Source organism: Sander vitreus, chromosome 14, assembly GCF_031162955.1.
Source record: "Sander vitreus isolate 19-12246 chromosome 14, sanVit1, whole genome shotgun sequence".
NCBI lineage: Eukaryota > Metazoa > Chordata > Actinopteri > Perciformes > Percidae > Sander > Sander vitreus.
The window spans coordinates 14,281,127-14,308,904 of record NC_135868.1 but is presented as its reverse complement, the minus strand read 5'-3'; the positions used below and the strand labels follow the sequence as shown (position 1 = coordinate 14,308,904).

At 40.3% G+C, this 27,778-nt stretch overlaps 1 protein-coding gene across 1 annotated transcript; it reads right to left on the bottom strand.

The window, feature by feature from the left end:
- Nucleotides 1-120: 120 nt before the first annotated feature.
- LOC144528478 (E3 ubiquitin-protein ligase RNF19A-like) lies at nucleotides 121-23,310 on the bottom strand. The gene is made up of 10 exons (XM_078267080.1): nucleotides 23,158-23,310; nucleotides 13,277-14,138; nucleotides 8,049-8,257; nucleotides 7,751-7,895; nucleotides 7,166-7,328; nucleotides 6,761-6,875; nucleotides 6,290-6,448; nucleotides 4,085-4,304; nucleotides 3,808-3,951; nucleotides 121-3,267 (listed from the first exon to the last, which is right to left on the bottom strand). The coding sequence occupies exons 2-10, from the start codon at nucleotides 13,876-13,878 to the stop codon at nucleotides 2,463-2,465; spliced, it is 2,562 nt and encodes an 853-aa protein (XP_078123206.1). The 5' UTR covers nucleotides 13,879-14,138; nucleotides 23,158-23,310; the 3' UTR covers nucleotides 121-2,462.
- Between the last annotated feature and the right edge of the window lie 4,468 nt (nucleotides 23,311-27,778).

Sequence of the window (27,778 nt, the reverse complement as noted above, 5' to 3'; positions counted from 1 at the left end):
TGTAATGATTTGCTGATCTTCGGTCCCTCGGCATGTTATAATAAACTTAACTACATAATAGGCAAATGATTGCACTACAGAAAACCATCATTTTCATGTGAAAATTTACAGAAAACAAGCTTGATTGAGAATTTTATTATTTCAGGATATGCATTTACATGCATATTACAAAACAAATTATTAGGGAATATATACTTTTTCAAATAGCATACACTTCTTTTGACCAAGTTAGAAAATATACCTGGCTCTAGTCTTCAAATAATAATATAAAACTCACAGGAATTTAACAGGCATGTTTTACAAAAGGAACTTTAAGAGGGTGGGAATATCGTGCAGCTGGAGGCCTTTGAGGTGCACCAGAACTCCTTTAGCCAAAATCACAGCTTCTCTAAAGATCGACTCATTACTCTGACACATCTCCTGCTGAGCTCGGCTGGTTGACGTCACAGCAAAGTAATCTGTGGTCAGGCTGCTGAACACAACATCTGATACTCAAAATGCTGATTGCTTTGGATACACCTGGTTTTATTGCCAACAGGAGCTGACTAACAATGCAAGGTTCCTAAAAATGACCCAAACTAATATTTTGGTCAAGATTTAAAGTACTGCCCCAAAATCAGGTTTAATGTAGTGGCCTGAGAGCAGTCTTTGGTAGGCTAAACAAGCTAGTGTGACAGCTAGCATTAGCACTCAGGGGAGGATGACTATTTAGTATCATGCATTTGAAGCATTTTATGGAGGCAAATATAATTCATTCTCTCATGAATTTTATGCTTATCATTTGAAGACATACAGAATGAGGAAATAAAAACAAAATAACTATAATTATAACAATATACAAAGGATTTTCCCCCAAAAGGCACTGTGGGTCCAAAAAATAAAATCATTTGCAAGGACTTAAGAAAAACAACTTAAAAACACATTATAGTTAAAATACACCCAAAGCTCTGAATCAAAACTTATATTTTGATTTGGATATCACTGAGGGATAATCAAGAATGTAACTATTATCATCATACATTCAATACTGAATATTAAATCACTGACAGATGTATGTGCTCAAATACACAAGAGGAGTTTCCCATTGCACCTTTAACTATATCAAGGTTGTTTTTTTTGCTATAAAGTTGATGTGCTCCCTTGACTGGACACATGCTCTTGCTGATAACGTTATTTGAAAGTTTCATTTTGTTATTGCAAAGACATTGTTTGGTTGACTTTACAGTTTTAGTGACTGAGCACTAAAACAAGCCCTATACAATTGAAAGAAATGCTACAGTTCCAAATTAAAAAAAATTGGGCTTCGCTCAGTTACGTTTACAAGGAATAACTTAAAATTCCCTTTCTTTAATATACCTCAAGTAATACCATAATACACTAAAACGTTGCAGTGAAGACTTGATTACATTTGCAAAGATGCAACCACAAACAAAACTATTATTTCACCAGGGCAGACAGAGGCTTGTGAAGACGGCCGCTGTCTTAAATCCACAATATGCTACGTTTTGACTTGTCAACACTATTTTCCACCTGATCATACTAACAGGTTTGGACCCAACACTGGGCTTCAACATTAAAAACAACTTTCCCAAAATGGAAAATAAAAATAAGCAAAGACAAAGAACACAAATGACAGGAGTCACATTTTAAACAAAAGCAACAATAATAATTTTTCTTATAGATGATTATGGAAAAATAAAATGTGCTACTGTACCGAGTGGTCCCTCTCAGGTTCAACAATCCTTATAGCTGTGGTGTTTCTCATGCCGTTTTAAGAAGTCACAGAATGAATTGGTGGCACAGTGGTGGACCACAGTGATGACATATCCATCCCTAATTCAGGCAAACCAGATTTTTGAAGATGTCACGAGGGAGGATATGTTCAGGCTTTAGGATAGCAGCTCAACTTTCTATTGGAAATAATATCAAACATTTTTACTTGCTCCTCTATCCAGCTTTATTACGTCTGCTTTTTGTAAGCATTAGGAAAAGGTTAAGATCTGCCTCAAACTTGGATTCAGAACATCATTCAGGGGTCAGGCTTTGCAGATCACCTGGATAACCTACATTACAACCTGTCCAAATACATTCAACTCCACCTACTATAGGCCTTGCTGCTCCAGATGGCACTTCAACAACAGGCTGAAACCTCTGGTTCACACATCTTGCTTGCTCTGTCACTGAAAAACAGAACCCACTGATCTGCCTTTACCGTTTACTTTACAATTCTCACTCCAACTTAGACTCTGACCCTCTCTAACTCTATAGACTGACATTCACATAATATTCCTGCCTGCCTCCACAGCAGGTAAAAATATAATTAGACTTGAACTTATAGCCTTAAACCTGACCACCAGTTTCCCAAGATGCTGGGGGGGTCAATTAAGAGTGAACTTAGGTGATAAGGCCAACTGAGCTAGTAATGGTAGCACTGCCAACACCCAAAGAACAGGAGAGTTCCTTTAAATATCGGTTTGTATACAGCGGCTCCTTGTTGGGCTTACAGGCTGTACGGCAGTGTTTTCGCTGGTCTCTTTTATTTCGTCATCCTTATCTGGCTCTGTGTCTGTGATGGCGCCTCCCCTCTCCTCACTGATGTATAGAAACGCCCCGCTACTTCCCTCTTTTGGTGAAGCAGCTGGAAATGATGATAGCAGGTGGTGGGTGAAGGCTGCATGGCTACTCAGAGGCGGATAATGCTCCAGGCGGTCGTTCTCCACCTCAGGCATGGGTGTGATGGTGACGTCACTGAAGTTGGTGGAGGGATGATGAGGGTGGGGGTCCGTTGGGCCGGAGCAGGGTGGATGAGCCGGTCTTGAGGTTTCAGGGTCGGAGCAGCTGAGCTCCGATGAGAAGTGGCTACAGTGTGAGTCGGCCACTGAGGGCAGGCTGCCGCTCAGAGATGGTGAATCGAACTCAGAGGAGTTGGTGCTGCGCTGCTCTAGGAGCTGAGCATCTATATCTCCTTGTGTCTCGTTTATTTTTGTGTCTCCTTTGCTGCTGCTAGCTCTTTTCCAAAGCTTTCCTCTGCTCTTCTTGCCCCCTGAAGTGGAGGGTTCCTTTGACCAGGGGGACGAGGGACAGCAGTGGTTGTCGTGCTCCGCACAGCAGCAGGTGGACGGGCATGAGCATGTACCACCACTAGCACCTTTAAGGCCGGCAGTGCTACTGCTACAGCTGGCTTCATCCAGGCTGCTGCTGGCGCTGCAGTGCCTCATCTTTTCCTGTTTGGACTCCAAGTCTGCCTGGACGTCCAGACTATTGTCTCTGCAAAATAACATCACTCAAAATTAACTTTAAATGTATCAGTAAAAGAACAAATCATTCAGTATTACAACTTCTATGTTTGGCATCTACCATGCATATTCACTTGAATATTTATTAAGAATCAGTTTTTTTTCTAAGATAACTTTTTGTGCATTATTATGTCCTTATAGGACAGCTGAAGACATGGAAGGGGAGAGAGAGAGGGGGAATGACATGCAGCAAAGGGCCGCAGGTCAGAGCTGAACCCGTTGCCGTTGCATCGAGGAGTAAACCTCTGTATATGGGCGCGCGCTCTACCAGGTGAGCTACCCAGGCGCCCAAGAATCAACTGTTTTTATGTGCTACCGGCATCAATTTCTACTCAAGCAGAAAGCTTGCAGTACAATAAATACTGATAAAACACACAATGACTTTCTTTCAAACAATTTGACCACAGGGCCTCTGGCAAAAGGAGAAAAACTAGGACAGGGATTTCTTTTTAAAAATAGGTCAGAAATGTGCTGGTGTAACAAGTAAGATGAGAATGCTCCGACTACTAACCTTTCCAGAGGCATATAGGCATTGAGGATAGAACCTGCCATTGCTTTTGTGCTTGCGTTGTCACTGATTGTCCCGAGACTGACAGTGGCTGACTCCCCGCTCAGACTGCAGCGCTCCTTCTGGACATCAGCCTGCACTTCCATCCTGAAAATAAAAATTGCAACAAAATAGAAAATAATTTAGGCCTCGATGAGTCACTGCATGTTTGCTTTATCCAGTGTAGAAAAACTAAATGGCTACAGTTCATAGCAATGCAGAGATCCTCCAGGTCTATTACCTGTTGTAGCAGCTGCCAGAGAGGCTGCCTGTGATGCTGGTCCCAGCGAGGGCCGTGGTGCTGGCATTGTCGCTCATGTTGTCCCGCTGAGTGGAGCTCATGCCGCAGCGCTCCATGTGGCTCCCGCTGACACTGAGGCTCAGGCCCGTCAAGCCACCGACACTCGCTCCATCTCCGAGGCTGGGATTGTTGAGCCGAGTCTCTGCCACAGAGGTTGTGTCTGAGGAGAAAAGGGGCAACAGGATGTGTAATTTTGTTAATTTAGAGAAGGTTTGGACTGACAAAGAAGAGCCATAATGTATGTGCAGCAAATAACTATTTGGCGTGGAAAAAAGAAAGAAATTGGTCAAGGGGAGGAGGGAAATACAGATTGAGCCATAAAGGAGAATTGGGGCAGGCGACTCCAGATAACAACAGCAAACAAAAGTGAAATTGAGGTCAGGGTGCAGAGTTTTTTCTTCTGAAGTTATATCAATGACCTTACTGACATTTATAGGCTTTTAATTCATCCTGGAACACCAGATTGATGAATTATTACCCCTAATTTCCACCAGGCGCGTCTGCGCCGTGTTCCGGGCCCGGCGTGCCCCGCGACCAAACACGCCCATTCAAGTCAATGTTTGATAATCCACCAGCTACGCTACGGCGTGTCCCAGAAGCGTGCGTGAAGCAGCTCTCCAATCCGCACCGCTAAAGATATGCGCCAGGCCAGGAACAAAATCGGAACACAGCTGGAAAGCAGCACAGATGTGCCCAGTGGAGAATCGGAGCTAGGTGTGAATAAGTGTCATCATGTCTCACACCTGGTAAGGTCAAAGTCCTTGCTGTCATTTGGATTTATAATCATCATTTCCAGTGAGAAATACAATCCCTCTCTGTAAACACTTCCTGGGAAAGCTCAACCTCACACAGCAGTTAGTTTGACAGTGACAAACACATGACAGAAAAAAACCCACTGACACTGCGCCAGTCATTTCACACCATTGCACACCTCAACTGTTTTGGCACTTCATGGGCTATGAATAATCCATAAGTCCACACAAAGGCACTGACAGATGTAGGTGTACTTCTGCAAGCTTAAAGTGCCCATATTATGAAAAAAAACAACACTTTTTCTGGGATTTGGGGTGTTATTTTGTGTCTCTGGTGCTTCCACACGCATACAAACCTGGAAAAAAAACATCCATGCTGTTTTGAGTGATATACGGGTTTCTGAATGTATCCTGCCTTCAGTCTCCGGGTGAGCTGGTCAAAATCGGCAGGGCTATCTACATCATCGGCCGAAACATTTGGTGTGTGCTAACCACTTTAGCTAATACCACATCAGTTAGCTGTTTTTCCAACTTCGGTCAGTACAAGGCAGGATTAGCCGGGAGACTTCTTCTAAACGAGGGCGCACTTCCAACTTTGCGTTAAATACCTGCAGACGAGGGACATGTAAGTAGTTCTATACAATTTATTTTGTAGATTAGGGTGAACTCGTGTGTGTTGTAGCAGTGTTTTGCCATTGAAAACAAGGTGGCTAACCGCTAGCAGCGTTAGCTTCTAGCTAGTAACCCAGTACCTTGCTACTGCGCAATACCCAACTACTGAGCATGTGCGACTTCCAACAAAGATGGGATAGAAGTGAGATGCCTCACTCTGTAGCTAAAACAGAGAGCTCAACACACAGGGTGAAAAGAGGAGCTGCAGCAATGTGCAGCACAACAAAAACATGGTGTTTTTTTTTTAATTAAACCATGTAAACCTATTCTGGTACAACCTCAAAATACAATTATGAACCTGAAAATGAGCATAATATGGTCGCTTTAACAGAGTGGCATGAACACAAATGCGCAAGCACACACAGCTACCACAACGCCTTGTGTAGTTCAACAGACAGAAATGCAACAGGTTTCTTGACATTCCTGTGTTTGCAGGCTTTTAATCTGATATGATCCATGGTTTGTTGAAGTATTTTGGAAGATGGCTTGATGTACTCTGGGTTTTATGTTTTGGTGTCACCCTTTTACATATTTGCAATGTATGATTTATGTATTTTATTTGAAGTCTGTGTTTCACCTGACTGAAAACAAGTTTCCATTTAGAGACAATAAAGTTAAGTTGAAGCTATAGTTTAAGTTGTACTTCAGCCTTTTATATATTCTGCATTCTCCTGGGAACATATAGGGAATAAGGGGCATTGCGTTCGTTAGAGATGCTGACCTGTGGCTGCTGCTCCGCTACCTATGTTGTCATTTTCGTCGTCAAACTCGATTCGCACCCCTTTGCCATTGCCAGTAGACACTCCACAGCCGCCACTCCGGCACAGTGAGATTGGGACAACTCCGTAGACGTACGCCAGCATGATGGGGACGCCAATGCCTGCACAGCAAATTGTAAACAGTACACACTTAAACAGTAAAAGTTTTATCTGGGTGAAATGGTAAACTGTAGATATATAGCATCATATTACTTTCCAAACACTGTTAAATAAATTCCAGCATATCCACCTTTTCAGACAGTTCAAAGCAGACATGTTTTAGGCTAATTTCCAAACTAAATGATGCTTTTATACAGATTTATACTAGTGACCCCCCAAGTAAACCCTTTTAAATAATTCAAAAGTTGTCATGAAACAGATGATGAAGTAGAGAAATTCAAAATGTAAAAGAGAGAGAAGCCCTTCTTTCTTACCAACAGTGACTGCTGCGACTACAGGGGACACGATCACAGACAGCGTCACACCACCAGCTATTACCAAGTTCCTCTTGTGTTTAGAGATGTCCTTGCCCTCGTAGCGATTATGGATCTGAGGAGGAAAGTCATTGTTAATTAACTTTGAATTAATTCACATTATCGGCAACTGTGACTCAGAAATCATACAAGGCAGCAAAATTAACTGGAGAGATTCTTAAACAATGATTGAGGGGCTGTGCAGAATGAAGTAAGATTGCTTACCATGGAAAATGCTTAAAACTGACGTATGTCCAAATAAACTAGATTTTCTCACACATGCTTAAAAAAAGGTATTACATGTCACATTGTAGTTCTATGCTTTCCATTTTTCCATTTCCTCAGCCGTCTGGTGTTAGCTCTCACCTTTCTGCCCACATAGACTGGGATGCCAATGATCATTGCAGGGATGGCAATGCCAGCTATGAGGGCGATGCCCACGGGCGCGCCCACCAACGTGCCGAGCTGCCACAGGATCTTCTTCTTTCTGCTCCAGGGCTTCTTCCCCCAGAAGGTGCAGCCTGACGGACTGAGAGGATTTGAGTGAGAGAGGAAATGGGTTGTCAGGGCAAACAGAGAGAGAGAGAGAGTGTATCATGTTTACCATAACTACTAAGACTAGGGCTGAAACATAAGTAAAGTGATAAGCACTGATGTAAAATAATTAAGAAGAGATTCAGATTCAGGAAACACTGTCAAAAACTAAATAAAAATTAAAACTTAACAACTTAAGACTCTGGAAACGGCTCGTTATTGGACCATGAGTTAAGATAATTTTGTCAAACTACTATTTCCAAGGTCAAGAATGAACCTTAGACATATTTTTACAATCACACAAAACTGAAATTTGATGCTACACTGTTGGTTGTAAAACAGAACAAAAAAACTGTACAACTGTAGTAACTACTGAGTGCAGATGAGCAGTTCTTTTGTACTGTAGGTTTGTTTCACCTTAAATAGTGCAGGTCAGAGATCTCCTTCATGCACAGCCAGCAAAACTCGCAGCCGCAGACAGCACAGGTCATGTGATTACAGCTCCCATCATTCATCTTGATGATGTAGGCAGCACACCGAGGGCAGGGCTTGATGTCATCACCTGGTAGGGGTTGATTGAGGGGAAAGCGGGAGAAGCCTTTTGAACACAGTATTTTTGGTGCATATTGTATACTGTGGCTTAAAAGGGTGATGGGTGTGCTGAAGGTACAGATGTGTGTGAGCATTCGAGTGCAGGTGTTTATTTGTATATTACCTGCAGCTCCACTCTCTTGGCTGTAGCTGAGTGAGGAGGACCTGAAACTTCTCAACCGAAGGGTTTGGGCCCTTTGTTGCCGTGCAGAGTCACATGTCTGGTTGGGATGCCACAGCTGTTTGCAGTGATAGCAGAACTCTGTCCCGCAGCCCTCACGCCCACAGGTGATCTTCGGGCAACTGGCACAGCCAAACGCAATGACTGCGTAACTGAGAGAGAAAACAAATTTAGCCGACATGGTGGCTAGTATTTGCTGGCAGGAGAGCAATGTAGTAGTATTTCCGCCTTTAAAGCGTAACTCTCGCCAAAATGCAACCTAAGGTCTTTTTGTGAATGTACCCGAGTCAAACTTTCGTTTAAAAGCATATTTAGGACAGAATCGCCACTTTTAAGATTTACCGTATTTTCGGTCAAATGGCCTTGTGAATGGGAGTGCTAGGGGCACTTTTATGCTAGCCTCAAAATAGCTATTTTTAAAACACTAAGAAGGCTCGACACAACATGAAACTTTGCTCGAAGTATGACCAGGGGCTCTACACCTTAACGAAAGCATTGACAACATTGTTTGTGTACACAGAGTTTACTAAAGGTTTTGAGCAACTCACTGTAGCTGTCGTTCTTCCGGTCGCCGTCTATCGAGCCAGTCAAAAATAGTCGAGGGAGGAGAGTAAAGATGAAAAGCTACAAAAGCTTAGTTCCATATAAATGCACGGATAATTTGTTGTTTTGTTGTTAGTGAAACACAATATTGACCTTGTAGTTGAAAAAGGAGCCTCATATAGGAATGACATTTCCTCCTATGGAGTCCGTTCATTCGCATTCGGAGATCGCCTATTTTTGACTGGGAAAATGGCGGATAGTGTAAACAATAACTGCTAACGTGAGTTGCTCAAAACCTTTAGTAAACTCTGTGTACACAAACAATGTTGTCAATGCTTTCGTTAAGGTGTAGAGCCCCTGGTGATACTTCAAGCAAAGTTTCATGTTGTGTCGAGCCTTCTTAGTGTTTTAAAAATAGCTATTTTGAGGCTAGCATAAAAGTGCCCCTATTACTCCCATTCAAAAGGCCATTTGACCGAAAAACGAAAATACGGTAAATCTTAAAAGTGGCAATTCCATCCTAATTATGCTTTTAAATGAAAGTTTGACTCGGGTACATTCACAAAAAGACCCTAGGTGTTTTAGCGAGAGCTACACTTTAATGGACAGGACAGCTAGGTGAGAAAGGGGGTAAGACATGCAGGAAATCGCCACAGGTCAGAGTCGAACCATGGCCCTCTGCGTCAAGTCATAAACCTCTATGTATATGTGCGCCTGCTCTACCAACTGAGCCAACCCGGCCACTGCTATATACAGCTTCAGGAATCCAACACCTTGAGAAGCATTTGTTACATAAACACATGAAATTAGCTGAATTTTTCCATGATGAATTTACCAATGAGCTCTGTTACAATAAATCTTGCATAAGAGAGCTTGCATAATCAGTTCTGCATGACTGCATGTCACCATAGTGTCATCAATCATAACAGTGCTCCATTTATTATTTTTATTTTAATATTTATTTTTAATATTTTATTTATTATTGAAAGGTACACGGCATGACTGAGGCAAAGTCCAACAACTGTTTTGTTATAAACATACAAATGTAATTCAACTTGACAAACTGGCACTATAAAAACATCTTGCAGCAGTCATTTAAAACCCAACACAATTACTGCCTCAATTAAATGGCTTTATTATTTGTGAAAATAATAAAAATGAATGGTAGCAACCGTTTCCTTGTTTGCTGACTCATAAACTCGTTGTGTCCCTCTGGTATGGATACAATAAGACATTAATAATGATTTTGTTGAAAGAAAGCACCTTCGATACTGTAGAAAGGAGCGCAGAGCACGTGCCCTATTAATAAAGTACGTATATATGGCACGTGTGTATGACAACCTCAGTTAAACCCTGAGATTGCTGCAGCTATTCAGCATCCCATAGCGGGGTTATCATGGGAACATTAGAAACATACGATAAGGAAAAACAAACACTCTGGCTGACGTATTAAACTGGACTATACTGGATAGGACTGTGTGCAAAAGCATGAAGGTCCAGTGTAAATGATTAGAATAAAAGTCTGCAGCTTGCATGAAACCTTCAGCCTTTTTCTGCTTTAGCCTGTGTTACAAAGCATGTCATCTTGGACACTGACATTCATGGTGGGCATTTTTTCAGGGGTTTTTATGTTTTATAGACCAAATGATTCCTCGAGAAAACAATTGGGAGATTAATTAAAGCCCCTTGCAGCCCTACTTGAGCAAACATTACAAACAAGAAATGCTCAATCCGTTTCCCATGCACTGAGATCCAAGAACCTTGAGGTTGTCTGGAAAATGGAAAAAAAAAAAAAGTGATAAAATGGACAGAAAAAAAGAAACTTTAGTCAATTTAGCTTAAATTAGAGCAGGGTGATTTGAAAGTCATTTTTTTGAATGATTACAACAACAACAAAAACTGGTTTCACACTTAGGGTCTTCATTTGGGGCAAAGTCACTACAAAGTTAAAAATGAGAGTCACAGATACTGCAGAATTTCCATAATATTCTAAATATTTTATAGTGGTTTTCAGTGCTATGGTGTCGGATGAAGGTAACAAAAACTAAAAAACGTTAACCAATAACTAACGTCACAGCATTATTTTAAAATAGGAAAATACGATGCTTTTTTCTAGGAAAAAAGCATCGTATTTTCCTATTTTCCTAGAAATTGAGAATGTGTGAGGGCACCATATACCTACAGAGCATTCAGTCTAGACAGACAGTCTCCACTAACACCTCAGTGAGGCAAACTGATGGCAAATGGTATATAAGTCGTAAACTGGATGGGAGAATTTCCAAAAAGACCTTTGCATGTGCACTGAACTATCTATGACACCACTGTAAAGTCAAGACTCTGCCAAAGTCTGCAAAAAGATAAATGTTTTATCTCTTTAAATAAAATGTTTGTACAGAGAGGATTCTTACATTTGTGAACTGCCGAGCTGACAAATGCAGCCCAATAACTTGTGAGAGTAATTATACAACAATTAAGAGCGCAGCATTAACCGGTGGAAAGTGTGACAGTGAGCCAGAGCTAAACTGATTAGATGACGCGAGCAAGAAGAGCTGAAACAAGCTCATGAAAGCGCCATTATTCTAACAGACAGGGTCAGCAGTGTTGATGTTGATGCAACAAAGCAGAGAGAGAGAGAGAGAGAGAGAGAGAGAGAGAGAGAGAAAGAAAGAGAGAGAGAAAGCGAGAGAGAGCGAAAGAAAGAGAGAGAGAGAGAGAGAGAGAAAGAAAGAGAGAGAGAGAGAGAAAGGGGTTAAAGTCATTAATGAATTCTGCAATCACTCAAAACTAAAGTGGGTTAGTAACTGCTCCAAAACTCCATGACACACTCTATATGAATAGTTTTCTTTAAAAACCTTAGTGCCAGCATCGGCACAATAAAAAAATAGACTGACGGAAATGCAGATGAGCAGTTTCAATGATGCTGTGTGGCCTACAGGTGCAGTAAACAACAGGTAAAGCAGGGTGACCCAGTGAGCCACAGAGCATAATGTCAGCTTCAGTTCCGGCTCCTGTGAGCAAACTGTTGAATCCCTAACAGCTCCAAATATACCCTGACCCGACCCTCACCTACACCGTCACCTCCTTGTCAAAGAGGAAACCAGAACAAAAACATCTTTTTTTAAGAGGGGCTGAAGGAGTGGACTGAGGTTTGCAGAATTCCATCTGATAGCAAGTGATTAATTTACATTACTAAATAATACCAATACCTGGAAGTTTATGTTTTTTTTAAAAAAATTTTTATTTTGGTCATTTAAACTGTTTTTTAACCCGCTTTAATTTGGACTTTTTTTTTATGTTCTTCATCGTTTTACTGCTTAATTGTTTCATTTTGTGCTACTGTAAAACTCTTTGTAACATTGTTTAGAAAGTGCTTTACAGTTAATAAAACATGAAGGTATGATGACAATGACGATTATTATTATTATTATTAACAACAAGCAATCAGTTCCAGCTTCATTCACTATGTGGTTAGAAAAATGTTAGGTACGGTCTAATAACAAATATCATCATCACTTGCTGCCTCCGTCTTTTTTGGCTGACTCATGAGGACTGACAGAACAAACAGGTCTATTAATGCTATGAGTTATTTATAACTCAGACATCAATGCAAAAGCTCGTGTGAACTTCAAAAGGCCACTATGTTATTTTGGGACTCGTGTAATTTTTTCACAAGTACCAAACATCAAGCACAACGCAGGTAACCGAAAGAGATTTTAAAATATTTAAGAAAATGTGCTTGATATTTTTATGGTTGACTGGCTTTGTTAAGAAACAATAAAGAAGACACGCACATCCCTAGTGGGGATAGGTAGGTCAAAGTAGAACACACCACACCACAATTAGCTTGCGTTAGAAGGATGTTAATGCTTTAAGTAGTGACGTTTCGAGGTCCTTCTAACGGGAGCTATTTAGTGTGTGGATCCATTTGTGTTTTTCTATCTTGCTTTGTTGCCATAAATGTTAGGTGGACAACACTTAATATAAAAAAAAGTTCAAATTCAATCCTACCCTTGAGTTACACCTAGTCTATATCCACGACGTTCTGCTTCCACTCTTTGTGTTGGAATTTTAAACTCCGGTTGATGTATGAGGACTATGGTTAACTGCTCCTCAGATCTCTGCAGGGTAAATACAGACAGCTAGCTAGGCTATATGTCCAATCTGAGTTTTCTGTTGCACGACGAAAACAACTTTTTAACGTACACGTGTGCCACCAAAACAAGTTCCTTCCCAAGGCTATTTTGCAGCGGCACCATGGCTCTGCCCGGTGCTTAGCGCCGCCCATGACGATTGTGATTGGCTTAAAGAAATGCCAATAAACCAGAGCACGTTTTTCTCCCTTCCCGGAATGTTGTGTGGACTAGCCAGACCCTCCTTTCTCCTCCGCAGCGCTGTGGAGGAAGGTCTGGCAAAGCGAGACTAAGTTACACCTGACTGCAAAATCTTTGTAATTTGTCTATGAGTAAGACCCTTTTAAAATCGTCATGTCACCCTCTCTAACTTAAATACAAATCAAAAAAGGGTCTCACCTCCATTCAGCTGGTGAGTCATATTTTATGTAAAGAGCAGGTTGTCCCAATATGGTAATCTTTGAGTAGCATATATTACCCCTCAGCTCTTATTCTTACCCACAGTCTGGGGCCGGGCACCAGCGGCAGTCAGGTTCGGCCACCAGCCACCTCCTCAGCATGAACTCCTCATACTTCTCCATGAGGGCTCGGTTCCCCAGGATCATCTGGATGTCGTGGGGATTGAAGCGTTCTGAGCACTCGGGGCAGCAGATATTGACACGAGACTCTGAGATCTCGATGCGCAGGTACTGTCGCAGGCAGTCTGCACAGGACCGGTGGGGACAGGTCATGATGTCTGGGAAGCGCTCGCGTGCATGGCGCAGTAGGCACAGTGGGCACTCCAGCAGCTCTGATGAAGAATCTGACATTGATGAGGTCGATGCTACGGCCAGTGCAGAGTGGGCAGCAGTTTTATCATGGACAGGCTCTGACTGGACGCTTTCTGTGCTGACAATGCCTTCCACTCCAGCCTGCAGAGGCCTGGACTTGCGCTTGGGGTCGCGGTCAGGCCGGCGTCGCCGACTGAAGAATGAGTGGAGGGACAGACGGCGTTTTTTGGGGGTCTTTCTAACTGAAGGGAGGCTAACAGAGGAGGCAGCAGAGTGAAGGTCTCGTTCTGAGCCTGTGCTGCCATGATGCTGCTGGTGCAGGCTGCTCATCGCGCTAGAAGGGGCGCCGCTAGTGGTGCAACCAGAAATCACCACATCAGGAGAGGAAATGAAGGACTGGGTGAGGGAGGAAGATGGAGAGACAGACTGGGGTTTAGAGGAAAGGATGGTCAGGGGAGGGGCCTGGGCCGCTGTTAGCTAGGTCATAGTGGCTGGAAGCTGGTACAGGAGGTCTGGAAGTCTGTAGTGTGGTCTGTCACTGGTTTAAATCACAGTGATGAGATGTAGATGTTCAGATGTAGGACACCAACCTGACAGACGGAAGAAAAAAACAGAAAATCAGGTACAGAGCCAAAACATTTGGATGATTCAGGATGCACAACAACCAATAAACTGGAGAAATCTAAGACAAGGCAGCCATCACTGAGGCGTTTCACAGACTTGTGTGGAAAGGAATGACAATCCCTTAGACAATTAAGAGTTTTCTGGCAGGCTTTAAGCCTTTTTTCAGGCGCATCTTCTGTGTACGTGTGTTTGTGCATGTGAGACTCATAAATTGTCTGCAGGCTTTCCCTGGAGAGTGTGTATTAGTCATGAGTAGGCAAAACAAGTAAAATCTTTTTTTTTTTTCATCACAGAACTCAGATGTGGCCACATCTGCGTTAGTGTGTCTCTAGAGCGGTGGCCACACCTTGCCTCGAGTGCTTCACATGCTGTTATTTTACACAATATGAACAACAAAGCATAACTCATCATATTTGAGAGCAGTGCTCAAGTGCACTTGTAGTGAATGTGGTTAGCTGTTTGAACGTGGTGCTACATAGAACCGAACAAGTATAAGTATTTAAAATAGTAGTGACTTTCAAGTAATGAGAAGCAGAGCTCATGCTGAAATAAACCAACACCGTTTGTGGGTGTGGTAGTGCTATGCAGGCTTCCATAGAGTCCACAGATCCAGCTAAGGAATTGACATCTTTTGAATAAACATTTCTGCCCTGGCCTCATTCCTAAAGAGACCAACTAATAGAAGGCGGAGGAAGCTGAATAAAATGAGTGCTAATGTCTCACTATTTTTTATTTTTGTGCTCCATCATTCTTTTAACAACAACAATACGACCCAGTTCCCAGATGTAAAAAATATAAATAAAATGCTGGATAAACGACAGCTTTAACTGGTCAGAGACTAGGATAAGAGACTAAACTAAATGCTAAACTCTTGCCTTCTGCAAGATGTCTGTCGATCTTTCAAGGTGACCTATTTGTTTTTGCAGACCAGTCCAAAATCAAAATCAATAACCATGGCCAAATCAGGTTGTAATACGGCTCTAAATCATGTGGGGTGTTCCCAGCTAAAGTGAAGAAACAGTTTGTTTATTGATGTCCATTTGGAACAAATCACAGCACTGCTGACACGACTGACATCAGCAAGAGATGCTGCTGCTGAGGGCTATGCGATGTTGTTATAAAACGCTTGCATCTCCTTGAGATTATAGTTTGACCATGATGAGACACAAAACACAATTAACCATGTTGGTTTATTCGTTCATTTCAATACGATGTGACCGCTATTCCAACACATTTTATGCCCTGATTAAGAGATTGTATCTTTCTTTAGTTTAAATTCTCACTAGGTTTAAGCCACAGGAATTTGAACTAGGGCTATCCCCGAATCAGGGTTTTTCAGAGTTGACTCTCAGTTGGACTACAACGGACAAACCTACAAATATGAGAAATATATTGTTCACTCCTCTGCCCAGTTTTAGGGTAATTTGTTTTCACTGGTCCTGACATGTCCTTAAAACTAAAATTGCAGGTTCATCTTTCAAAATCCTAAAGCATAATACCAAATGGGCAAAATGGAAGACAAAGAATGATTTCCCTTCACCATCTGTATGCTCTAAACTTTGAGTTTGAGTATGTGTTTGTCATTACAGACTAATTTCAGGAAAATTCCAACGGGGAACCATAATGTGACTAATTAAAAAGCCCACTGCAAATCTCGACTGGGACAGCAATCCTGCAGTTCACAAACGCTCACTTTCATAACCTACAAACCTTAGTCTGACTGGCTGCGGTTTATATGCCCTCATGATGACATGCAGGTAGCAGTTTAGTTTTACTACGGCTACTTTAGTGTTTTAGTCTATTCAGCCAGCCAGCCAGTGCCTAGACTCTCCTTCCTCTTTCATAATCCACCAAATAATATAAGTTGAAATAAGTCTGCATTAACAACTAGCACTGAAATGCATCTTGGGTGCAAGTCAACACCTCTAAAAATAAGTGTGAATGCAAAAACATACTGACTCAGGCCACATTTGGAAGGTGGTCTGGGATGTGTGTCCAACATCCAACCTGTTCTGTATAGTGTACATGTAAATTAAACTCAAGATTCCACACAGTAGATTATTATACGTCAAACAACTCAGAGGTTTTTAAAGCTGAGGGACCAAATTGCTACTTCGGTCCACTTTTCCAACTGAATACGTTTTCTGTTTATCAGCAGTCAGTTTCCCACAGAAAAATGTGAAGTGGAAAGCAGAATCTCAAGTGGTCAGTTGATGTTCATTTGAGAGGCTCTCTGATGCTGCGAGAAAACGGCAATTCATCTCAATTGGCTCTAAATATGGCCTTCCACTATTCCACCTTTCTGATCACTTCTGTTGCATAAGGGCTCCTAAAATTAGCTTGGAGGGAAATATACTGTAAAATAGATGTAAATATAAGATAAAAGCTGTATGATGCTTAGTGTTTTCAGCAACATTTCCAACGTTAAGCAGCAGTAATCTCACCAACTATGCACACTGAACAAAGGAAGTAGTTGTCACAAAACTATCAACCTCTCAAGCCTAAAGATGAGCTCTATGGAAAGACCTAAACCTTCAAAAACATATATGCAACAAAACCCCACATAGGAAGCTGATTTGGAAGGAAAAAAAAATCAGCAGAGAACAGGTCACTGACACAAGTCAACCAATGAATCATTGATCAATGGCCTACTAACAGTGACTGTGTACTGCAAAGGTATACAGAGGACACTGAAGGGTTTTGGCTTCTTTGACAATGGTGTTTGTTTTGTTGTGTCATTCCACGACTTTTCCCTTGACATACTAAATTCTTTCTCTGATCGTTCAACCAGTGTACCTGAAATTTGGGCACAAACTATTTGGCCCTTTTGAAGCAGTTAGATGTCTCTTCTTACTTTGAAAAGTAATATTAAATTGCCAATTGGCAATCAACCCAGTATGAACCACCACATTCTTTCTAAGTGTTTACATTCAGTCTACACGCTGTGAAGTAAGGGCAGTGTAAACATCTAGTCATTTTACCTCGTCTGAGGTCACATTCAGAGTACCAACACTGTGATTGCTGTGATATTATGGTGATACCAGGACTCTTATGATTTGGAAACAAACACTTTACCTTTAAGTAGTAGAGCCGCTCTTGATTCATGACACAAGAAAAACACAACTGCAGTCGTGAATGACAGGTGGGACAAGCTAGAACGATTGTCCAGAAAGTCTGAAGAATAATCGTTATCTGCAGTCTCACAGATCCTGATGGTATCTCATCTTTCAATTTGGTCACTAAATAATAGTTCAAACATTATCCTCACTCATTAATTAGGTCTTTGCGTTGTGAAATAGCATCTCTGCTCCTTTTCTTAGAAAGTTATTGTATTACTTCTTAAAAGTATACCAAGTATCTCTGAGGTACTATATCTATCTAAAAGGCAGTACCATACGGGCAGTACAAAACCTAAAGAGGATTAGGTGTTACTAAGAAGTCACAAGCTAGCTGATTACAACATATAAATACATGTAATGCAAAGTGACCTATATGTTTAACTGTGAACTAAACTACTTTTTTTTTTTTAAGTACAAACCACAATTGCATGTCATTAAATAATTAGCACTGCAGCCAAGTTGTAAAGACTAATGTGTTTTAATTGCTCTTTCTGAAAGTTTACGAGTGACATTTAAAACCCAAAGCCTGCAAATGACATCTGAAATCGAAGCAACAAAAACACCAGTGGGTAAATCAACATTAGATGATGTTTGTTGGTGCTACTTCCTTGAGGCGTGCGCCAGCTCCAGGTGGAGCTCCTCTTAAAATAAAGACACAATGATGCCACTCAAAGACAGACTGTGCTGACATTTGACACTATACTGTAGCCTGAAGAACTCTTTGTGATAACAGGCGCTTCACATTATCTGGTAACCTTTGTAAATTTGCAAATAAATTAAATACTCAATTCAGTCAAGTAGAATGATCATTTAATAGCAACTACTGAAAACCTTTAAGCAGGCAATTTCCAGAGTCATCCTTGAGTATCGTAGCACTGAACTGTGTCATGGACCAACAAAATGCTTTTCTACGATGACCGTATAGCTCAACTTAATAACTTCCACTGTGAGGCCTGTCTAGTATTGGCTAAAGTGATGTCCTAACACTATAATACCACATCATAAAGCTTGATAATGTATTGGGTCAACTAACCAAGTCACGTGAGCAAGTGGAAATTTTAACAAGGCAGAGGGGCAATTTCAAGCAACCCGCAAGTCAATGTGAAATTACACTCCCATGGCGTAATTAAATGAAAAAAAAAAAAAAAAAGCCTGCATCGCCACCGTATGGACAGTGAGTGGGATTTTCCGACTGCGGTCAGTGTGTGCGTTTGTGCACGCAAATGCATGTATTCAAGTTCTGTGGCTCAAAGGCAATCACATGCAACCGCGGCTCACACACTGGGATGGTGTCCCAGTTCCTGAGACAACCCCAGGGCAGGAGGCCTACTGCGGCAGAATAAAAGGTTTCAACCCTCCGTCAACTCTCAAAAGAAGTCACTGAGTGTGAATCAGCTGATGCTACATCGGGATTGCCATTATAGTATGATTGAAATCTGTGGTTCTCTACTGAAGACACAGGTCAATGCAAGGTTACTGAAATTCTTTTGGGAGTCACACTGTAATTTACGTGTCGAGATAAACGGGGAAAAGAATAGTAACAAAATGAGTCACTTGGGGCTGCCATGGTAAAGGTTTTAACAAGTATAGACCTCCAGACCACGAGGCAACAACACGTTTGCTTTGGCACTGCAATAAAACAAAATAAATCCAGGTTTCCATTGCCTATAATTTTGCAAAGAGACAATTAGATGCATAACCAAATTGCAATGGAACATGTTATGTTACAGGTCTGTGACTGCACACGTCAAACACCGTTTCATTAATACGTTTTGTATTTTTGTTTACACAATAAGCTATAAACAGAACATTAATCTCTTCCAAAGAAACATACCTCCCTGAATATTTTCATTAACAATTTTCCACAGCTATTTCCAAAGTAAACAGAAGAGCGATCGCGCAAATAAAACAAGGCAACAGTCAACATGTTCACAATTCTTTTTCTGGAATATATAATGTTGTGCTGATGGGGAAATACATAGATACATTGACAGGATGATTTAGTTTAAATAGTGTAAAAAATGGATTCTTTAGGCCAATATCAATATAGAGTTACTAAAACCTGATAACGACACATCGGCCAATGTGAAGTATTTTTCATAAACCTATAACACGCACACTTTATTTGACATTATCTTTCAGTGTGCTGGATTGAATTCTCATCTTTTAACAACTGTCACTCTCTTCATAATTAACCTATATCACAACAAGTGTGTTCCATGCCTCTGGAAACCAAAAAAACATCAGCCCAGTCCTGTAGTACACAACCGTCACCCGGCTCTGGCATTTCCTGTGCATTGAATTGGACTTTGGGTCTTTTCTAATCCACTTCACCTACTTTTGACAAAGCTGTAGTTGAACTACCTCCAGTTTATGGCATTCCTGACAAAACCACAATTACTGGAGGTGCACATTATCTGACATACCATCTAAACCGTATTCCTGATTTGAATTCTTGGTTGACAGTGTTGATTTAAAACGGTGTGTAAATGAGCTTGGGTGGGTTTTAGGTCATCAGGAGTGTATTAAGAAGGAATCCCAGCTGTGTTTCTCAATGCGGAAGACCAAATTTGGGGATAGATGATGAAAGGTTTCGGAAATTTTGTGAGTTTGGTTGCCTATGTCTACCTTCAAACAAATCCCACATACAATGATCGGCTTCCAACACTGGCAACGAGAGGCTCAAAGCGTTCTTCTGCAAAGTGATCATCGCGTACGCTAATTTCCGGTGGCATTCCAGCCGGAGAAAAGACTTCCTGATCATAACAATGCATTCAGTTATTATGGCTTGAGACAGAGGAACAGCCCAGAGACTGGATGAAAAATTCTATAGAAAAGCTACTTTTCACATGACTTTACATTGTTATGAAATTTCAGCTTTTTTTTTGGAACTGTCACTGCTGTCTACAGAACAAAACATCCCTCTGAAGCGAATGGAGAAAAAAAAATGTATTGATCGACTGCCCAGCATTCATCAGGTGTAGGCCAACTTTCTGTCAGCTGGACATCGAAACAACCCTGTAGCTTAATGAATCTCTATTTAGCCTATTATCTGCCAGCCAAAGTATAATAATAATGCCTGACGTTCAACAGAGAGTATGAACAGGAGACACTGGAGCAAATGCCTCTGAGGCTGCTTTCAGCACTATTTACTAACCAGTCTGATTTACAGAACAGGCAATGTACTGTTCCACTGTAACTGCTACATTATAATGAGGCAGTAAAACTAAAGATGCAGCGATTAGGTAGCGAACTTCTCTAAAATAAAAATAAATAAAAAAAGTTTATCATTTCAAAACGTATCGACGTATTATTTTTCCCTTTCTCCATTCAGCACCATGGAGACAGCAAAAAAGATGGCTTGTGTTGGCCCCGGATACAGAGGGGGAGATACCATTTGCCTACTGCATAGAGGGACATCTACGCCGCCCAGTGGGGTTCTGACACGGAAAATAAAGGAGAAGAGCCACATCGTGAATGAATTCTAGAAGTCTAAAGTTTGCTGCCCATTCAATGATGGCTTGATTTCTTAGCAACGCGTTTCCTGCACTTCTGTATACACGTCCTGCTTCCAGGACGGCAAGTAGCAAGCAGTAATGTACACGAATTAGTGTGTAAAATCTTGGTAAGATTTTTCAATAGGCTATATATTATAAAATTACTTTCAAATCGTCGTTTTTTTTTATTGTTACTTGTGCAACTATGGACCCTTACCACCAGAAGCAGTCTGCTTCCTGTCTTTGCTAGCCAACTAAAGGGGAAATGGGTTATGTTAATGTGTTGAGCCTGTTGGCTATCTGTCAGTGCACAAATGTTTGCTAGCTAATTCATCCAGCCAAAAGAAAAGTCAGGATACGTGTCCATGTTTGTAGATAGGAAACATTATTGCAAAATGGCAAATGTTTTCGATTCACAGCCCATGGGTCTTGTGTGTCACTCTGTCACAGGCTGCTGTCTGTAAGTGTCCCACTCACAGCAAGGACTGAATGGTGATGACCACAGGATTATACAAATGCGTCCAAAAAATAAAATGTTTTGATTGGCTAAATACAGCGAACTTAAAAATGAATATCAAACAGCATTTCTACTGGTATATGCATAATGTTGTCCCCCTGCAAATTTAGGTCAGTTAACCTGAGACTAGTTCAGACTGGAGAATTGTTACCCTAGTAACAATACTAACAACAATTTTTGTTTTTACAAATTAGGAGTGGGGGTGATGCTGCAAACCCTTGTGTTAAGAAATGACAAGAAAAAAAAAAAAAAAAAGAGTAGCTTCTTTCATCACAGGTATACTCACAGGAAAAAGGTGTTGTGTAAAATGAAAAATATAAGGACATAATCCTCGGCTCAAAGTATAAGAAATGTTGGAATTTGCTTAAAGTTGTAGTCCATAACATTTGTATATAGTTATCTGTTAAGTTCCTATCTATCAAAGAGTGAGTTAAAACAATAGTGATTGAGCATATGACCCACTGATGAAAGCGCTTGTTTTCGCTGCTCTGCCAATTAATACAATCTGAGCGTCGGTGGCAGCTTTCCTGCCCTAAATTCAAATGCAGCGCACAGTCAGAGATGCTTTTTTCAAGTCAGGCAGCATGGGTTTTTCCCGTTTTCCCAGGTGGAGCCGCTGCCTCCCCCAGCTCTATCATGATTCATGTCCACGGCTGCGCGTCCCCAAACGTGTATGTATTAGTGTAATTTTTAACAAACATATGGGTCCCAAAATGTAACCAAACTGAGGAGTATTAACAGTTTAATTCAGTTTACATTTAGCAAGTCTGTGACTGAATTTATGTTAAACAGTAACGGACCATTAGGAGAAAGCAAAGCACTTTATGACTCACTGACAGAAAGCTTCAAGTAAGGATGGCTTGGATTAATTTAGCAGGCATGCTATAAAAGTCACACATTAATAAATAAGGAAGGACTGTTCCCAGTAATTGATAAGTTATCTATTCAGTAAAACATTGTTGACTATGCTATAAAAGTGACAACAGAAAAACACTGACAGAAACAATTACCATTAATAAAGACAATAACAAAAAAAACTATATAAAGAACAAATGTATTGATTTTATTATATGCACTGGTATTGGGTCACTTATAAGTGCATATAATATAACCTTTAAAAAAACATTGTGAAGCATGCCTTTACTTTAGCTACAATAACCAAGCATCTGCTCTAACATTGCACTTAGCACAAATGTCTTATAAGTTATGAATACAACACAAATGTTGAGTCAACAATAATTTAGCTGCCTGGACCTGTTCCAGTGATTTATCATGAGTACGTTCTGCAAACAAATGAGGATATTGAGGATAACGTCATTTCGCATGCAAAACACCAACCCACGTAACGTTAGTTTTAATAAAAATGCTGTTAATAATATATAAGAATAGCGGCAACGTCTAAATAACTAAAGAAAACGAAAAAAGGCACCGTATGTGTCATCTGACGCTCGTCACAGGAAGGACCTAATTCTGTAAACACTTTCCACCTGGCTATCCAGCGTAGCCTACTAGCTAACGAAATGAGATTTGGCTAGCAGGATAGCTAGTGCCTAACTTTAATCGTCCAAAGAGTTGCTTACTAGCTGTGCTGTTGTGTTGTGTTTACTAACTCGCTGGACAGTTGAATCGACAATATGGTTTATCTAAGTAAGTAACCTTAACGGTCATAAAACTTTATCTGCCAGCAGAGGCTTTCCGCCGACCTATAGTTTAACAAGGAGAGTTCACAAGCTAACAAAGCTAAAAAAACTGCTAGCTGCTCGTCAGCTTCGAGGAGGAAGTTGTGATCTGTGTGATCTTAACTAAAACTTAGCTAGATCTGGCTGTAAATACTATTCTTACACACACTCACCGTTAAATGTCCACCTGGTCTCCTTTTACTTCACAACAGAAGTGTACACCGTTGTCTCCATCTCTCAGTTAGCGTTAATTTAATATTTGTTCCAGAAAACTTCGCTGCACGGCCAACAAGGTACATTCCCCGAGTGAGTCTGACTTTTTTCGTCAAGTCAGTGAATAAAACAGCTACAAACAACAGTCAAACTTCCGGTCTGATTTGTCCGCTTTTCACAATAAAATACAACCATCCGGTTTCCATAATTAGATGTTTTAAGTACTTAGTACTACTCACATTCTTTACTTCCTTAAATAAAAATGTAATAACATTGCAAATATACTCCATTACTAGAAAAAGTAACTAGTTTAAAATGTAGTTAAATAAAAGTGAAAGGTATTAACAACAAAATATACTTACAAACTGTCAAAAACTAGATGTGTTATTCAAAATGTATCTTCTAAAAGGCATGTGTGAAATAAGACACTCTACTGACATCAGGTAAAAACGAAAAACTACAACAACAAAAAATACTTTCAATTCCCCCACCCCCCTCATGATAATATGATTTGTCTGTTCTTATTTGTAAGCCACATGTTTCAATCGGAACATCTTTTCCTGATAGCAGCCGTTAACTTGACACGTTGCCAGTACCAGCCGGTGTTTAGTAGTGGAAATACTGCCATCCGGTGGCCATTGAAGAGTATTTTTGTCATACACCCATCATTTATCATGCATGTTCCTACCATCACATAGGGACATTACATGTGCGCTCTCACTATTTGTTTTTGTCACTTATAGGAGGAACATTGCAAATGCTAGATTTACTCCCTATAGAGATTTATCCCAGCCTCTTCTACAAACATTGTATTCCTATCCCTAACTTTAACTTATTCCTGACTATAGCCTAACTTTAACCATTAAGCAAGTCTTAACCATAAAATATAATGGTTTAACTGGTAGGAACCAGCCTTTTGTCGTGAGCATTGAGTTTAGGCGTGTTCCCAACTTGATTAAGCATTCCCCCCACCCCCAATACAAACACTACAGTCACAGTGCTTTCTGCTCTCTGTAGTCACACATTGCTCGCCCGCAGACTCTTTTCATGCTTTGAGAAAAGACACATGACAAAGTAAAACTTCCTCTTTTAGTTTATGATACTTGGGTGTCTTTAAATACATGTCAGATTGCCTCGAGGCATCTTGGTATTTGTCAGTAGGCTAGTTTGAAAGAGAACATTGTGTTCATCGTGTGTTTTTCTATCTTGTGCAGCCATGTGTGGCCTAATCAGTTCTCACAGAATACTGATGATAAAGCCAACCGTTCTTAATTCCCCCTCAGAGACTTTGACATTTAGAAGAAACAGTTTCCCCAACAGTTTGACAACATAGCAAAAATAATGTTTATGTAAGCTGTATTGATCACTGTAACTACAGGTATATCTCACATAATGTAGGCTATATTGTGTGTCCCATTTAAGTTGCCATTTTTATGGCCAGATCATGACCTGCATCACTTCCTTACAACTTTATGTTGCAGACACGTTCAAACATGTCCAAGCAGACATGAGGCTTTTCCCTCTCTCATCTCTGTTTATTATTAACCTGGCACAAGAAGAGAAGTACATGGAAGAAAGATAAAAGATTGTTGAATAATTAGCTGTGACATTAAGGCAGATCTGTCTGAGGTCCTCTGTCCTCGCCCTCTGTCCTCTTTGTTGACCTATAATCAGTCATGATGAATCAGATTACTGAAGTGTTATTTGAATAGGTCACCGCAAAATTGTGGTGGGCTTTTATCTTTTTTGTTAATCAGTAGCAGTGGCAGTCCTAATAGATTTGGTTATCACTTATCATTTAAATCTGAACAACTAGGCCTAAAAGTTGACAAGTTGTAAAATCAAACATGAACATCAACTGTCAAATTGATTCATACAGCAACTTTCTTCAAATAAAAATAATTTCTAAAATTCGGATCACAATCTAACTCTTGTCACTAGAAAACTTACCAAAAAACGTTTCCATTCTTGTGCTAGAGAAAAAAAAGAAACTATTACAATCCCTAAAAGTAAATATCAAAACTTTGTAGCTGCAGCTAACCAAATTCAATGGGATGACATTTTGCCGTTAGTTGACAATGAAAAAGACAATATAAAAAGAATATTTTTAAAAACACTTGAGAAAACTATTAAAGAATTCTTACAAAAAATCAAGCACAAACAACACAAAAACGCTGTACCCTGGATAAACCCAGGCATCATAAAACTCATGAAAATGCGAGACCAAGCCCTAAAAATAGCAAATAAAACTAAATTAACTCATGACAGAGGACGTTTTACCATGTTGAGAAATAAAGTTGTAAGAACATTAAGAAAAGCAAAGGCAGATTTCTTTCTCACTATAATCGAAAAATCAAATGGAAATGCTAAACTAATATGGAACCAGCTAAGAAAAATGAAAGGTAATCGCCCCAAAGAACAAAATACTCTAGAAATTAAAATAAATGAACTAACAAATAATATTCAGGTTGTAGCAGAGGCGTTCAATCACTATTTTATTGATTCTGAGGTATCACAGCCCATTAAATCACTCAGATCATCAAGATGCAAAGATATTTTTGGTATGGATACAGTGATGCTCAAAAAGCTCAGTACATCAGTCACATGCACCCATTACCAAAATGATCAATCTGTCCATTTCACAAAATATGTTCCCAAGCATGTGGAAATCAGCTATTGTTGCTCCCATTTTCAAAAGTGGAGACCCTCAGTCCATGTCAAACTACAGACCCATCAGTATATTGCCCACAGTGTCTAAGATTGCAGAGAAACTGATAGCAAAACAAATTATTAACCATCTAAATACCACACCCTATCCTCTCCAGCCTATGCAGTTTGGCTTTAGAGCAAATTACTCCACCGAGACTGTGACTTGCTTCTTTACTGAAAACATCAGAGCTCTGTTGGACCGTGGTGGGGTTGTTGGTGCCGTGTTCCTGGATCTCAAGAAAGCCTTTGACACCGTCAATCATAAAATCTTGCTGACAAAATTACGCCATTTCAGTTTCTCCTCAGATGCGCTTAAATGGATTGAGTCTTACCTCACTGACCGCTCCCAACATGTCAAAGTCCAGTCATTTAAATCAGAGGCCCTCAGTCTGTCCACCGGTCTTCCTCAAGGATCAAATTTAGGACCTTTGTTGTTCTCACTTTATATAAATCACCTCCCGTCCGTCTGTTCTGATGGTTCTGTGCAGATGTATGCTGATGACACAGTAATCTATGTTCATGGTAGTAATATCTCTCAGGTGGCTGAGAAGCTCACTAACAACATGGTTAATATTACAGCTTGGTTGAAACAATCCTGCCTACAGTTGAACACATCAAAAACAGTAGCAATGTTCTTCGCCAAGTCCCACAGAAACTGCAGTGTTGAGCCGGATGTTTTGGTGTTAGGGGAAAGGCTGCAGATCGTGTCTGAATACAAATATCTGGGGGTTTTAATTTATTCAAAGTTGTCACTTACATCACATATAAAAAGGGTCTGTAATCGAATCAAATTCAACCTCAGTAACTTTAGATACATTCGCCATCAAATGTCCACACAGGCAGCAAAAATGTACATGCACTCTATGATCTTCTCACATATTACTTACTGTTTACCCATTTGGTCACAAGCTAGTGTTACATCTCTGAAACCTCTGCAATCACTTTACAAACGAACTGTTAAAATCCTGGACAAGAAACCAAGCATTTTTCATCATTGTCCAATATTACAAAAACACAGATTACACAACTGGGAAAACATGGTCACATATTCAAATCTATGTCTTGTCTCTAAAATTATTCACGGTTTATCATCCCCTCCTCTCCACCAGTTTGTCAACATCTGAACAGCTGATCACACAGCAGAACCAGAGGTGCAGCGAGGGGAGATTGTATCATTCCATTTAGGAAAAGTGTATTTGGCCATACTTCTTTTTCTGTTCGAGCTGCTACTGAGTGGAATCTCACCCCCATAACCATCAGAAATCTAAACACATATAGTACATTCAAGATCCAGTTAAAGAAATGGCTCATTGATAATCAGAACTGTCAACATTACCATTAACTTCTTGACCTGCTCTTGCTGCCCCCTGCTGGCTTCTTGCTTTGTGTGTGTACATGTGTTAATGTCTTTGTCTGATGTTTGTCTGATTGTGGTCTACTGTGCTCCTATTATACATTTTACCTTATAGTACTTTTTACTAAATGTATTTTAAATGTTATATTGATATGTAAATATGTAATTTTACTTTCTTTTAGGGTGACTTTTTACCATCTGTCTAGGGACTGCAGATGAAAAATAGCCTTCTGGCTTACTCTGGCATATTGACAGAAATGTTTATTAATATGCACTGTCCCTGTAATAAATTCAAAAAATATATATGTATAAAGCACATGTATATTTGTAATATAACAGAACAAATCTACATACGTATTAGATTCAATTATATTAATTTATTCTCAAAAGGGGGATTTTAGATTTAGAATGATAGATGCTTGACATCTCGTGTGTCACTGAATATCTTTGCTGCGTTTGTTTTTGAAAGCTACTGGAGGACCCCGAGCGGCGCATGCGCACATGCCACTTCTTCAGAT